Source organism: Falco cherrug, chromosome 6, assembly GCF_023634085.1.
Source record: "Falco cherrug isolate bFalChe1 chromosome 6, bFalChe1.pri, whole genome shotgun sequence".
NCBI classification, from domain to species: domain Eukaryota; kingdom Metazoa; phylum Chordata; class Aves; order Falconiformes; family Falconidae; genus Falco; species Falco cherrug.
This window is the reverse complement of record NC_073702.1, coordinates 45,770,020-45,785,072: the sequence shown is the minus strand read 5'-3', so window position 1 is coordinate 45,785,072 and position 15,053 is coordinate 45,770,020. Positions and strand designations below refer to the sequence as shown.

The window sequence follows — 15,053 nt, the reverse complement described above, 5'->3', positions numbered from 1 at the left end:
GTGAAAACATGTCATCATTGTGGCCTTCAGGAAAAAAAAAAACTTGCTACAGCAACACATAGGAATGTGTTAGCAAGGCTAGGAGAAAATGATGATTACATACGAGAGAGGAGAATAGGTAGCCATGGTAGGAGAACTGTGGGACAAGAGAGGACCATCCCGAGGGCTCTCACTCACTATTCGCTAAACAACCTCAGCAGAAAGACTGAGGAACACCTATGGAGGTATACTGGCAATGCCAAAGTTTGAAAGCATCGCCACCGTGGAGAGGAACTAGGATGTCACATAGGAAAAAGCTGTTGTGGTGTTTAGGAAGAAATGAAGAGAAACAGAATGAAAGTATAATCAGCAAACAGATATTGCCACTGGAGCTTAATGACAAAAATCTGACCTGCAATTTGGGAACTTCATACTTGCAAACATTAGAAAAGTGCCTGGGAGCCTAGCAGTATCAAGCCATTCACAGAATGAGTGATGTATGGAAAATGAGAGGAAAAAAAAAAAAGTGACTGATCTGAGGATAAAGGTAAGAGTGACTTTGCAGAACTCTGTGCATGCAACTATGTTGAAGAAAGCAAACACTGTAAGAGATGCAGAAACTAAACAAGCAGATAGGCTGTGTTAAAGGAATGGCAAGCCTAGCACTAATTATAGCTTGGAAAAGCTGTGCTTGTTAGTATAAAAATTATCACCTGAGAAAGAGAACACTAAGCTGGAACAACAGTATTACAGAGCAAGATTAAATGAGTCCAAATTGGCCATGGAAACCCAGATAGCTTACCAACAGTAGCAGCAAGAGTTAAAAATCCTAGCTAGTTTCAAACTGGAGCTCGGTCCCTTTATGAAGGAGATCATCTGATATGCTTGTCAGATAAAGCAGGGAACTCAGCTAAATGGCTGATGATTTATAATCACATGTTCTTTTATTCCTGTAAATTGCCCCTCATCATTCTGGGTATCAACAGCAGATTCGGGAATGCACATTTGCAAATACATTTTGTAGTGAAGGAAGGCTAAGTGAATTTCTAACGCTTTGTAGATGTATTTTTCCTTTAAAGGGAAGAAGTTAAAATCTCACTACAGAACAGTCCATAATTTATATTTTATATATATAGATTTATATATAATATATATACCAAATAAGTGGTAGCTTTTCAGAATAGGATCACCTCACTTATTGGGCAAAACACCACTTTTTTATGACAAGTGTAATATTAGACAGACATAATTCAATAGTTCATGATCAATATCAGCTTTCAGTTTTGAGTTTAGCTTTGCATAATTTACAAGCTCTCAAATTAATTCACCTCTGAAATACAGTGACATATGATACCAAGATCAATGCTAGAATGTTTCCTAGACACATAAAAACATTGCGGACAGCTATCTTCCACCCAGTGCTCCTTATGAAGTTTTATTTTGCCATATACCCTAAAGATCAGAACTGTCAGAAGAAAAAGTTCCAAGAGATCTGCAGTGAAAATGTGGAGTCACTCAGAACTTTCTCAAGGACTCTGAACACACACAAGATAAAAAAAAAAAAGTTTGATTCTCATTTGGCATAATAATTTATAAATTACTTCAAGACTGTTTTAAGCATTTTCTGCAATAGAAAACCATTTATATCGTCACCTGACTTTTGGTGGCAGCAATCCATAAGCAAGGGATGCATGATTTGCACCCAGATTATTTGTGACAAGGCAATAAGTAAGCTCAGCTTTCAGGAACTTTGACTTCCTGCCAGTGAAGGAAAATGTGTTGTGCTACGTCTCAGCTCTGAAGACTTTCCAGCCTACAGGTAAGAAAATTTGCTAAGATTTTAAAAGCAAAGGAGAAAAAGGGAAGATTTTTTTGTTTCCACTTTACAACACATGAAAGAAATGGTATTTACTTTTACCTCAGCAATGTGAAGAAAGAAATAAAAAGGGCACCTGGGATGTGAATGGCATCACCATTCACATGAATGGCAAAGATTCACAGATCTAGCAGTAATTTTGCAATTTGAGGTACCGCTGGGCCTTGTACAATTAGCCCATGATTTTAAGAGCCTTGCAGCAATACAGACTAACAGAGTATCACCTTCCTTCCCTGCACCCCACTGCCACAGCTGCACTAAGCACAGCTGCACTATGAATGTGATCACAGAAAACACCGTAAAGTTTTGGACATCCCTTATCTAGTTTATAGCACACACTTTTAAGAGTAGGCCGGTAACACCTACGTTGGTAATGCCGTCAACCACCTTGTCATGAAACCTTAGTCTTGCTTTAACTCTTAGACTAAGAAAAACCACATTGGTTCAAAGAGCATAATATTGGAACATAATTGCATTATATTTTGTGTCTTGTGAAAATAAGGTGTGAAGAAGTCAGAGATGAAATAACACAAGCTAGAAAGACACTGGACAGAATCGTAAAGCTCTCTGGAGGGTCACTGTACGGAACTCCCTTCTAGTGGCATCAAAGAACAAAATAATTTAAAAATAAATCCCCAAACTCAACATTTAAATGTCACAATATAGCAAGTACTACTGATGCCAAAATAAGTTTAGCTGAAATATTTGGGTTTTATTTCCTTTTTTGGAAAAAGACTACTACCAAGAAAATAGTTTTAAGTGTCTTGTGATATTATTAAAACAATCTACTGAAGGTTATTCACTTAGTGTATTAAATACATACAATTTTTATAAGGTGGTTTATAAACCTGGTACACAATGTCTGTTCTGAGAGTATGTAAAACGGATACCCTTTGAAGTAAAACTTTGTATGTACTGAAAGATAGTTAGAGCAGCTAGCATCATTAGTTTATTCTAACAACAGTACCAGCACAATAAAAAGAGTCAATTACTTAGCTTATAAAAATTTACTGCTTCTACTTGAGTTTATACCATTAAAAATGTGTGACAAATTCTTTCCAATTACACCAAGTGTACCAACTAAAGAAAGAAACAGGAAGTGAAGTTTTGTTTAGAAAGGCACCAACAGCTTGCAATAAGCCTCCTATTGTCGCCTGATTTGACACCAGGAAAGACAAAGTCATAGTCAACCTTGATTAGCATAGCATGCTCAGCATTGAACGGGACACACTTACTATGAGTAGGAAAGAAAGCAATAGCCAAACATATAGTCCCAAGCCTGCAAAACAAACTTCAGAAGGACTTTGGTTTAGGATTCCAAAAACATGTTCATACTTCGCTTGTCTTCTGATTTACAACAACCCTTCTCCTCAGCTGAAACACCTTCAAGGGATTAAAGAGATGGATGGGGCAATCTGCCAAGTTGTTTATTGCAATAATTTCTGACACACTGACAAATATGATTCAGGAAAGCTCATTTCTCTTCCTCATTCATCCTTTAAGCCTTCAAAACACCTCTTGGGCAGCCTGTATTCACTGACTAAAAAACCTAATAGTTCATCTGATCTGTTCACCTGAACAGAGTATTAAGAAACAATCTAACTGATGCAGAACAGGAACTCATTCAAAGGTAAGTATTTTGTTGCTTTATGCCAACACAGGAGGAGGAGTAAGCGGCAGAGATGTGACACAAAAAGCCCTGATGATGTTAAATATGTTAAGCATCAGAAATTATTACTTCTTCCTGAGCCAAGGACCAGACTCATCACAAGGAGTGACTAGCTGCATTCCGTGTTGATAAAGTACCATAATTTCCCTGTCCTTTTTTTGGTTTACTGATATCTCATTTCCCTTCTTAACAAGGCTGCCTGCATACGTGCTCAGAGGAGCGAAAAAGGATTGCAAAACACTTTGCCCTCATGGTGTGCCTGAAGGATGACAAGTTAGTATGTGTTCCATAGTCTAGTCCCCTCCATTTCTGGGTGCAATTCAAGACACATCTCTCTAAACAAACCTTTGTCCCTAGCAAGACATTTGAGACACCAGCAACTAGAATAAATTTCATCTTACTGATGCTTCTTCGCACTCAGTCCTCTGCTCTTCCCGACATTGAGATGTGACTCCTGAAACCTACAGAACCTCTCACCATTTGTTTACTTGCAAACTACACCAGAATTTTTTTTCCCCCTTGGAAACTATCACAAAAAAAGAGAAAACTGCTAGGTGAGCAGGATGGCAATACTACTGTGATAAAGGTACACTTTCCTGTGCATTGCCAGCTGCCTGTCAGCAGGCACTTGTCACCTCTTGCCCTTTGAGTAAATAGCAAGTCCTTCTAGGACAAGGACTTTATTTTTTGTTCTGCATACATGCAGTGCTTGTGACTGGGACTCTTAACTGGCAGCAGCTACAGCGTGGTTGAACCCATACACCGTTTCCCAAATCCTTGAGAAGTAATGTGTGTGCACACATGTGTGTTTAAGAACACCCAAAACTCTGTTTTGTGAAATGTTTCTTTCCTGTGCTGCAGCATCTTATCTGGCAAAATATCATCAAGAATACTTGTTTCCTTGAATCTTTGGAGTTTAAATCAAGTGTTTTACATATACACCATACATTGTGTTGGTCTGGACATGAGACTTTGCTGCCAGAGAAACAAATACAATAATTCTTTGTTCACTTAAGGCAATCACTCTAACCTCGACATCCAGAAATGTTCTTGTTTTTAAAAACTGTCATGACACTTCTGAAACAAAGAAAATCTTCCTCAAAGTAATGGTGGGAAACCATGGAGGAAAGAAAGATGAGGCTCAAAGGTCGTTTCAGAAGAGGGCTTTCAGTAAACCAAAATACACTCCCTTGAACCATGAAATAAGAACACAAGCACAAAGAGAAATTTGTGCAAAATTAAAGATTTACAGAAGTGGCAAATTTATCCTCAGGGCTATCAATAAAAACTTCAGCTGCAATTAACATCAGGTGTGACCTTCAGTATTAACCAGCTTCCATGGCTCAGCCATGAGTTTGGCATTCCTACATCAGAGGACAGCGATGAAGAACAAAGGTGGAATGAAAGAGGTTAGCACCATAAACCAAAACAGAACAAAAACCCCCCAAATAAACAATTGCCTAAATACAGATAAAGATATATTTCCCCACTCAGTGACGCCACAGGACTCAGCCTAAACACCAAGCTCCTTTCCCCACCACTGCTGAGATGTCAGCTGTCCTTGCCATGGAACAATTAAGGTGAGCCATAAGCAAGTGATGTAGAATCAGTTAAACAGGCCAGTTTAGGCAACCTTTCATACGAAAGGAAAATGAAATGTCAGAAACAGAACTGCGGCTGCCACCAGAGGGGCTAAAGAGATGTGTGCCAGACCAAAAAGCTCCGATAGCAATTGTGAAGATGAGTACATTCAACGTACTGCAGCGCACCACTTCCCAGGCTACTGGCGCTTGGCTCAGCTGCCCCGCAGCACACAAGCCACTTGCTGGAGCAGGGGCTGCCTGTATTCTGCAGCCGCCCAACGGGCCACGCTTGCTCACAGCAAGGATGGGGACAATTTGCAGGGAAACAGGCCTGAAGCAGTAAAAGGCTGAGAAGACAAGTGCAAGTCACCCAGTGCTAGCTGAGATACTGCACTAAAAGTTCCGTGGCAAAACCGGTACCAAGAACTCACAATTAGAGCAAAAAGACTGAGTTGTCAGTACATAGCAAGAAGGCTCAGGGAAGAGGGAATGGACAAGCTGAACTGGAAGGCTTAGGCTATCTCAGACTTAGTGAGGGCCTGTGATTCACTTTGATACTTGAAACTGAAGCAGGGAATGCCCTCAATTAGGGAGAGTTCACAACAGGACTCAACAGTTAATTTGTTTTTTTTAAAACTAGACTGTCTACATCATTAACTAACACTACTCAAAAGGCACAGCATGCTGCAATTTCAGCTGCAGAGCAAGCAGAGAAACAGGCAATGCAGGCCAGAGGGAGAAAGTAAGGTTTAAATATAAATTAAAAAAGAACATTTTCAGAGGATACTTTTTTTTTTCTTGGCCATGGCACACGGTCACACAAACAGTGGGATCTACACAACAGATTGGTTTTTCACTGCTGGCTGTCCCAACTCACCCTCCCCTGCACCAGCTCCAGTGTTTTTGTGACTCTGGCCTGAACTGCTTATGTGTTAAGTCAGCAGAAAACTAAGCCAACAAAAAGGGCAATAGGTTTCTGCTGGGATGTCACGCAAAAACAGTTGAGCACAGGCTGAAAAAGGAGACAGGCTTAGCTTCTCCAGTAATGCAGGCTCAGTCTGGTTAGTTACTGTGGATGCACAGTAGCTTTACTGGCACTTTAAAGTTCCAAATGAATCTATATTATAAATATTTATTTCAGCAAACCCACCATCTTATGTGGCATTAACTCATCTTCCCCCTGTCACACATATAACTGTTTGCCCAGGAACTGCCTGTGAGAGGAAGGAAGAGGCTGGGTTTTTTTTGTAGTTGTTTTCAATCAAGACCAACTTTCCAGTTTAGTTATCATGTGGCTCTATGAACAGGTGTGCTGGCAAAAGTAAGGGACTGCACAGGACTGGAAATAAGCAGCTGGAGGAAGGAGGCTGCTTAAACCATACAGAAGATAAAATGTGTCTATATTTGTAGAACTGTGGTGCAAATTCAGGCCTTGCTATTCTCCTTAGTGCTGTCTACACACTTAACAGGAGGTTCTGCTCTACAATAACCATGGCTTAAGTAAAAAAAAAAGATAAACATATAAAAAATATATAAACCAATAAATACATAAATTATATCATCATCCCGTCTTACAGTGAGTAAGCTAGCATACATAAAGATATTTATTCCACTATACAGGAAATTAATTGCAGACCCTGTCACAGATTTCTTATGTTCCTGCTTTGGATGCAGCTGCACAAGGCTGAGAGCCATTCATAGCTCGTGGTCCCCAAAATGCCTCTCCCAGCCACGCAGTTCTGCCACTTACCTTACACTACTTCCAGCACCTCTTGGAATCTTTCATGAGCTTATGCAACTAACCTATATGCCAAAACATGTACTCCAGTCATTCATAGAAGAATCTGATGAATGCCAGATCCAATGCAAGGAAAGAATGAACTGCACGAGAACAGTGACAAAAGAGAAACGCCGACCAGTGAAAATTTTTACTTTTAGCAACAATGAGTAACTAACTTGTTCAGCTAGCCACAGAACTGCAGCATAGCTGCCCTGTACTCCTGCTACCTGAACTGACTTTCCCCACTGAGTTGCAATGGCTGTATGGGGTTCAGGCACACACCACACTGAGCAGAATGCACTGGAGTTTCTTGCTAACTGCTTTGCTGAGTAGCTTCACAAGGCACTGGGCACTCTGTCTGTATGGACGTGACCTCAGTGTCGACTGATGCACAATTCGTAGCTGTCACTTTATACTTCAGTTGTGTAGGGTAGGCTAGGACAGCATTTAATAAACCAGCCAGTGCTACATGGAAGTCTCTGCCCATGTGCTCTGACTAGTTACCAGAAACAATGTGTTTTTTTAAACCATAAAGCTTACAGTAATTACAACCGTCAAAACAACCATTTAAACTTGCAACTACCTGCAAAGTTTGTTTAAGTAGGCTGCTCTAGGAGCTACTGCTTTTAAGAATCTAACAAGGATCTAAAAGTCATGCTGAAGTTCTTTGCTCAGCAGAGCGAAGGCACTCTCATTTTGAAGCCAGTTCCATGGGGATTTATGTTCTGTAGAAAAAAATCTGAACAAGAGCCTTTAGCTGGCAGCACATAAAGGTTTTCCTCTATTGCAGCTACACTGCTTTGTCTCCCAACAGAGAAACTGGGGCCAAAGATGAACACTGCAAAAAAGGTAGATAAGACCAAAAAAAGCATTAAATGCTCTCAGTGTCCAAAGGAAGCACTGAATGGAGGGGAATCCAAAATCAAGGCGATACTTTTTGGATCAAAAACCTGGATCAAGACTCAAGATTTCCACCAACATACTTCCGTTTAGATAATACATAACAGACTTCCCACTTGAAAAGGTTGCTTACTAGAGAAACAAAGTCACTTTACCCAGCCTATGAAAAATGTTAGCTACCCTAAATGCTTTTGCTCTTTATTCCACAAAGCCACAGAACAATAAACATGGCTTAATGAAATACCTATTCTATTATCATTAAAAAAATGTATTCAGAATGCAAAATGTTCTTACTTTGAATGGATGTTTGATTATTAGAGGGAAATGAACAGACTCTTTAGCTGTACAACAGTAACACTGGAGAAAACAACTCTTTTCCTTGACATTATGACACGTTTTAAAAAGGAAACACAAACATGTAACACTTGCCCAGACTACCTTGAAAAACCTTCACCATCTTAACTGCAATGCTTTATTTTTTCACACAAGTCAGCATTACCCTAGTTACTCTTACCTAAACATGAGAAGTGAGAGCAGAATATTGAATCAAACTTTTCCCAAGAATGCTCTTGTTAACAAAATATTACATGCAAATGTCCAACAGTCTTTGCAAATTATATTGAAAGAGAAGGGCAGAGGTTAGCAAAACTGACTCTAGGAACTAATAGTGCTAATAATACCCTAACAAGGATGTAAAAATCTTTGTGTGGACTTTGCTGCTCCATTAAAAAAAAAAAAAAAAAAAAAAAAAAAAAGATGGAGAACATTCCTTCTAGGCACAGAATGCTTAGGGAGATCAGAAACAGACTTCTATAAAGATGAACAAGAAAAAATGAGAAAACCGAGAATCAATAACTATTCTTTAAAAAGAAACCCTCAAGATAACAGAATACAGATAAACAGAATGTCTACCTGTTCAACCTTTTTTTTGCCATCATTCAGTGACGTACTACTTCTTTTTGTTAAAGTCAGTATCATCTACAACAGGTTGCAATCCTTCATTTTTTATTGATATTCATTTTTGTTACTTTATAAGATTTCTGTAAGAAGACATCCCTCTATCTTTTTGTTCACTAGTCAACAACTTTGTGTAAGAAACCTTTCTATTCTCTTTGTGTAAATATATGTTGATTTGTATCATAACAAAAAGTATATACATTCTATAACAATGCTAACTCCCCCCCCATTCTTTCTACAATTACCAATGAATTTAAATAGAAACAGTACTTTCAAGTAATTTGTTTCTCTATGTGATTTACAGCAATACGTAGGTATGACACAAGCATATACAGACAAGTTTCTCTGCTAGTTTAAGGGCACTAGCACAAGAAACATCATGTTTCACATTACTGCACCTCTTCAAGAGCATTGTTCCACAGGTACTCAAAGTTCAACTTCAGGATTAACATAAACCAAGCTGGGTGTTCAGGACACAGAAAAGAACAGCTGCAGCAGTGCAAAGGCATTACTACTGCAAAGTAGCAATGCCCCTTTCATTTTATTACTTCTAAAATTTAAACACCCACAACAATTTTTATAAAATCTAGTTCACCATTCAGCCAAAAGTTTATTTTGCCTGCAACCATAACAGTAAGCTCTATGCATCTATTGTTGCTTGTGGAAGCTGAATTCTTAATGTAAAAATTAAATTTTTTTGCCTCATGGTGAGGTTTTACAATGCAGCTGCACCAACCTAATGGCTCACTGCCACCAAACTAAGGCAAGCTTACTCTTTCTTCTGCACCCTTCCCACTGCTGTTCCTCTGCACTGGCTCAGGGACATCTGACCCCTGATTTGGCTGTTTGCTGAATCGGCAGAAGAACAATTCAGCAGGGAAAGGGAATGGTCTCTGTAAGTTTATCAAGAGAGGTCAGATACGTACTAAACAAGGAACTACAGGACACCTCTTTCATTGCAGTCCAGCCATTTAACTGGCTCAGCCACCTTGTGGAATCTCAAACATGGTGACAGGAACACTTGAGACAAAGGGCAGGGTGAGAGAGGTTTTTACACATCCACTTTAAGATTATTATTAATATTAGCATAAAATTAACATTCTTACCTTTTATTACTATTTTATCCCTTCATTAACATCACTGCTTGCCAACTTACCAACAAGCGGTAATATAATAAACGGAATAATTACTTACCTACAAATCCTTTCTCTCCAACTAATTTAAGGGCAATTTTATCTGCCAAAACAGAAGAATTTCCATGTGCAATGTTAGCAAAAGGTCCAGCGTGAACAAATACTGGTGTTCCCTGAATGATAAAAAAACCCAATATTAATTTAATAGACAAGTGTTGTGGTTTAACCCCAGCCAGTAACTAAGCCCCACCGAGCCACTCACACATATTCCCCATGTCAGTATGGAGGAGAGAACTAAAAGAGTAAAGTGAGAAAACTTACAGGTTGAGATAAAGACAATTTAATAGGTAAAGCAAAAGCCACACATGCAAGCAAAGCAAAATAAGGAATTCATCACTTCCCATCGGCAGCCATCCCCAAGAAAGCAGGGCTCCATCATGCATAATGGTTACTTGTGAAGACAAACGCCATGAAGTCCAAATGTCCCCTCCTTCTTCCCCTGGCTTTATAAGCTGAGCATGGTGTCATATGGTATGGAATAACACTTTGGTCAGTTGGGCTCAGCTGTCCCGAATGTGTCCCCTCCCAACTTCTTGTGCACCCCCAGCCTACTTGCTGGTGGGGTGCTGTGAGGAGCAGAAAAAACCTTGACTCTGTGTAAGTACTGCTCAGCAGTAACTAAAACATCCTAGTGTTATCAACATTGTTTTCAGCAGAAACCCAAAACGTAGCCCCATACTAGCTAATATGAAGAAAATTAACTCTATCCAAGCCAAAACCAGCACAAAAGGTAAGAACATAAGCTCAATACTCTTGCAGACTAATCAAGATGCTATATAAATCAAAGCACAGATAGCAAGTAAGGGCCATTAGATAATTTAGGGGCTGTCAGTACGTCTCAGGTGCTCGAGACTTCATTCATTTACAGGCCTAGATGTCAGAACCTGCTTCATTCATAGATAGGTAATGGCCAGCAGTGCAACTTATGGGTAACTTACACAGCTCACCCAACCTTGTACTAATATTTCATATTTCTACTGCCCTAACACTGCGGCATGCTGTTCTGGCACATGTACTACAATCAGCACTAAGTGCCTTGCTGCAGACAGTACACAAATAAGAGCCCAAGTCCTGCCATGCTCCATCCCTTACTGCTCCTGTTTTCCTCATTGACTGTAATTGCCACCCCTGTGCAGGCAAAGTAGCAAGTGGAAGCAACGAGGGACTAGAGTCAACGGTTAAGGAGATGGAGACAGCACGGGACATGGCTGGCATGCAGCGGGGATACTGATACAACAGAAAAAGCATTTGCTGCTGGCAAGCACCTGGGAGCCCCAGATGCAGAGCCGAATTCCCCTACGCTAGACACTCTGCAAATACGCTAGGAAGTCACACTCTGTAGCACGGACCAACTTAAACAGCAAAGGGATAGGCAAATGAACTAGGTACAGGGAAATTGGTCAGATAGCAAGTAATTCTCATCTTCCCTGTTACTTTTTTGGCAGGCATCCCAAGGAAAGGAGAGATTAGAAAATTAGCATCTACAGAAAGGGCTAGGCAAAATAATATTAACTGCTGTCTTTTCTCCAACTCAGAATACACAATCAGAGAGAAGGATGTAATTTCAGCTGTCTTACTATCAAATACTTAAGGAAACAAATCCCTGTTGTTGTGTTAATGCTTTTAAATATGCCCAGCTGGTTAAAGAAAAAATAGGTAGACACCTTCAGATTATCTCCATCAGTGTTCTTCACACATTCTGTACTACGAGCCACTGCCAACCCTCAAAATTTCAGGCAAGCTACTGGGCAATCTTCCTCAATTTTTGACCAGAAGCACCAATTAAGGAGGACAGCATTCCGTGGATCAGCTGCAGGCCACATCCAACAGCCCCATGAACCATAACTCAGAAACTATTAACTGTATAATAAAACCTAGTTGTGTGTGCCCCCTTCCCCCACTAGTTGTCTTCAGAAAACAACCTACATAGACAACGCATGTTCATGTTTTCCATAAAACACCAAAACAATTAGATTACAGTAGTGAAATATTTGTTACTATAGAAAACAGATTTTCCTGTTTCAGTAACACTGAACACAAATCATATACAAAACATCAACAAAAAGTATCTGTTTTTATTGCTTCCTTTAGAAGTAATTATACATAATTAAATGTTTTCTACATAATTAAATGTTTTCTTCAGAGCAAAGACAAGTAACTTTTTTAGCCACTGACACATTAAACTTCAGGTTTACTCTAATAAAATGGGGGATATATGTATATATTTTTAAAATTAGGAAAGAAAAGGGAGACTATGCACACATATGGGCAGGGAATACTGTCCAAAACCTACACAATTAACCTACAACCCGAAGACAACTCTGCCTCATACATGTTAGAGAAGAAACAGCATAAAAAGTAAATACATCAGAAATCATGCCCTGTAACCAGTGGAATTACGTAGATTATCATAACACACTGACTTCATAGTGTCTACTTAGGATTTTTTTTTTCTTGTTTTCTATCTGCTAATGGCCCCATACAGTAATACTAATTGTGATTTTACATAGTTATGTAAAAATTTATCTTGAACTATGTAGACCTTCAAAGTTTCTAATATTTGGGCATCAGTCTAAATGGAGGTGCTGCACAAAATAAAAGATTATCCAAAACAGCTTGTAACTCATACAAAATAAAATGCAAACCACTTCACCAACCCAAGTTTAAGTTTTACTTCTACTTTAATCCAGTAACTACCCATCTATCATTCAAATAAATGAGAGTGCTGTTTCCAGCTACCAGATTCAAATCCACAGGATTTATTCTGATTTGTGTTATTACTCACTAAGTTTAATTTCACTCCTCCAAGTCCTTAATTTCTTGTGGCAAGCAATTACAGGGCTGCTCTCATTAGAGCCCAGCCCAGACATGGGCAGATGCAATGCACAGGAGCACAACCACAGCTGCTGAGAGGGCAGCCCAGCTCATACTGTGGCAGCTATGCAGAGAGGGGGCCAGGAGGCTCTCCCACAACATTCCCTGTACACTTGTGCTTCCAAGAGTTCATCCACACAACATGTATAGGAAGGAAATTTGGACTGTGGGAATATCAGTAGTCAAGAGGCCCCCTGCCACTAACTTGAAATCCAAACACACAATGAAACCACTGGTATGGACAGATGCTCCCCTGCAGCTCTGAAATCCACCAGAAGAAAAAGGAGGAGTTATTTGAATAGTGTTGGTTGGTTTTTTTTTTTTTTCACAAGGGCAATCCTGGAATAAAAATATAGTCTAGGTACTGAAGGGACTGAATTCCAGCAGGATCTTGGGAGCCTCAGGCACACCCTGGAACAGGGACAACAACGTCTTCTCAGGCCAGCTTCAGTGACTCTGTGCCAACCCATCTGTCCCACTCTGCAGAGTGCCACTTATTTTCATTACACTCTTAATAAACTATACGAAGAAACACAGTGGCACAGGGATGCATTCTGCTGACTGTTTTCGGTACAGGAAATTTTATTCTCCAAATTTTAGTAAAAGAAAATAAACCCAGAATGTCAATAAATATCTGAAGTTAACTGGCCGCTAGAAGGATATTTATAATACTTATTACCACCCTCCCCTCATCTTTACTGTGAGTGGCACTTTACATGTAACACGAGCAGACTGTCCCAGAGAAGCCAGCCTGCAACTACAAAGAGTTGTCTCCTAGAGCAGCTGCTCTGTTACGCACAGTATAAATAAATGCTAAACATTAAGGGAGCAGTTCATGAAGGAACCAATCTGTCATGACAAACATGGATAAACACTATGAAATCATTATGTACATTTCAAACAAAGTATTCTCAACCCTACAGCATTGGATACAAATTCTTCCAAAGCCTGCAGTAATTGTAGGTGGAGTGTCCCACGTTCCCATTTTGAGATTTTACTGTCATTCCTGCATATAAAATACTGTCAATCACTAACACTTTGAGGTGGCATTTCTGGTGACAGAGTAACAGGGTTGTGACGGAAATCTACCCACCAAGAAACCTCTTTAAAACCCAGCAAATTAAAACACACACGTCAATTCACATATGAAAAAAAAAAGCACTGACACAAGTTGCCACTTCAGTTCCATGCAGGACTGGCATTTGGACATTTTTGATTTACGAACTTCTAAACCTCTCCTCCACACAGATGCCTATATAAAGCTGGTGCAAAACTACAGAGTAGGTTGCCCTTCTCCCCTTTCACAGGCCCTGGCAAGCACCTCCTCAGACCTCCACAGCTTAACGCAATACCCACCTACAGGCTCTTGGCCTGATCGCAGAGGAGTGCAGCTATCTCTGCAGTGGCTACTTTCAGCTGCTGCTACCCACAGCCACTACCGCTTACAAAGTATGTCAAATTAACTGTCAGTATCAGCTGAAAGTCATCCAGAAGATCTGCTCCCCCTCCTCTGGCAGTCCTTTTGCCATTCCCCAAAACCAAAGTTATGTGGAAGACCTGCCTTGATGAACAGTTTCATCCTACTTGCAGGACGGGTCCACAGCACTGTCTGAGTTGCATTTCTGTTCTCTATAATCGTATCACTCTGTTCTTCCACCTGTGTGCTGCAGGATCATTTCCGATATTACTGTTGTCAAGTCATAGTGCTGTTGCTAAAGGTCTTTACACTTACATGGAGAACTACTTCTCCCTGAAGGGGTTAGGGTTATGTTGCCCAGTTCCTGCAGAAAGGCTCTTTGGAAACTTAAGAGGTCCCTCTTCTTTTGGATGCTGCTTACTAGGATTATTTCAAGTGTAATTTAGGCTTCAGTTCTCCTCATTTCTGGTTTGCATGTAGACTTGCAATTCACACACTCATCAGAAATATGTCATAGCAGAAGAGACGTTATTACATCCACCACCTCAGAGTATGCTAGGATTATCTTGGCTTAAAACCTGCCATGCTGGAAGGCTATAAAGTCATAGACGGATCACTGCTACCTTCAAGTGTGCAGGCTGAAATATCTTCCTTGTTCCCCTCCCTCCCCTTTTCTGGAAAAACTGAAGCTATTAAAATTAGCACCCCTTAAAGCTATTCACATGATTAATTAAAAATAAGGAAAGGTATTTATTGATGAAATGGGACATGACACAAGCTTGAGGCTCAAGAACATCAACAAGAGCATGGGCAGTAACCAGAGTA

The 15,053-nt window shown here is 40.0% G+C and overlaps 1 protein-coding gene across 4 annotated transcripts in view; it reads right to left on the bottom strand.

Annotated features, from left to right (window-relative positions):
• Positions 1-15,053, bottom strand: part of MTHFD1L (methylenetetrahydrofolate dehydrogenase (NADP+ dependent) 1 like) — a 157,342-nt gene that overhangs the window by 80,291 nt on the left and 61,998 nt on the right. For all 4 annotated transcript variants that reach the window (XM_055714473.1, XM_055714471.1, XM_055714472.1 and 1 more), the window contains exon 20: positions 9,939-10,050. In XM_055714473.1, coding sequence (XP_055570448.1) covers positions 9,939-10,050 — 112 coding nt within the window. The remainder of the gene's footprint in view (positions 1-9,938; positions 10,051-15,053) is intronic.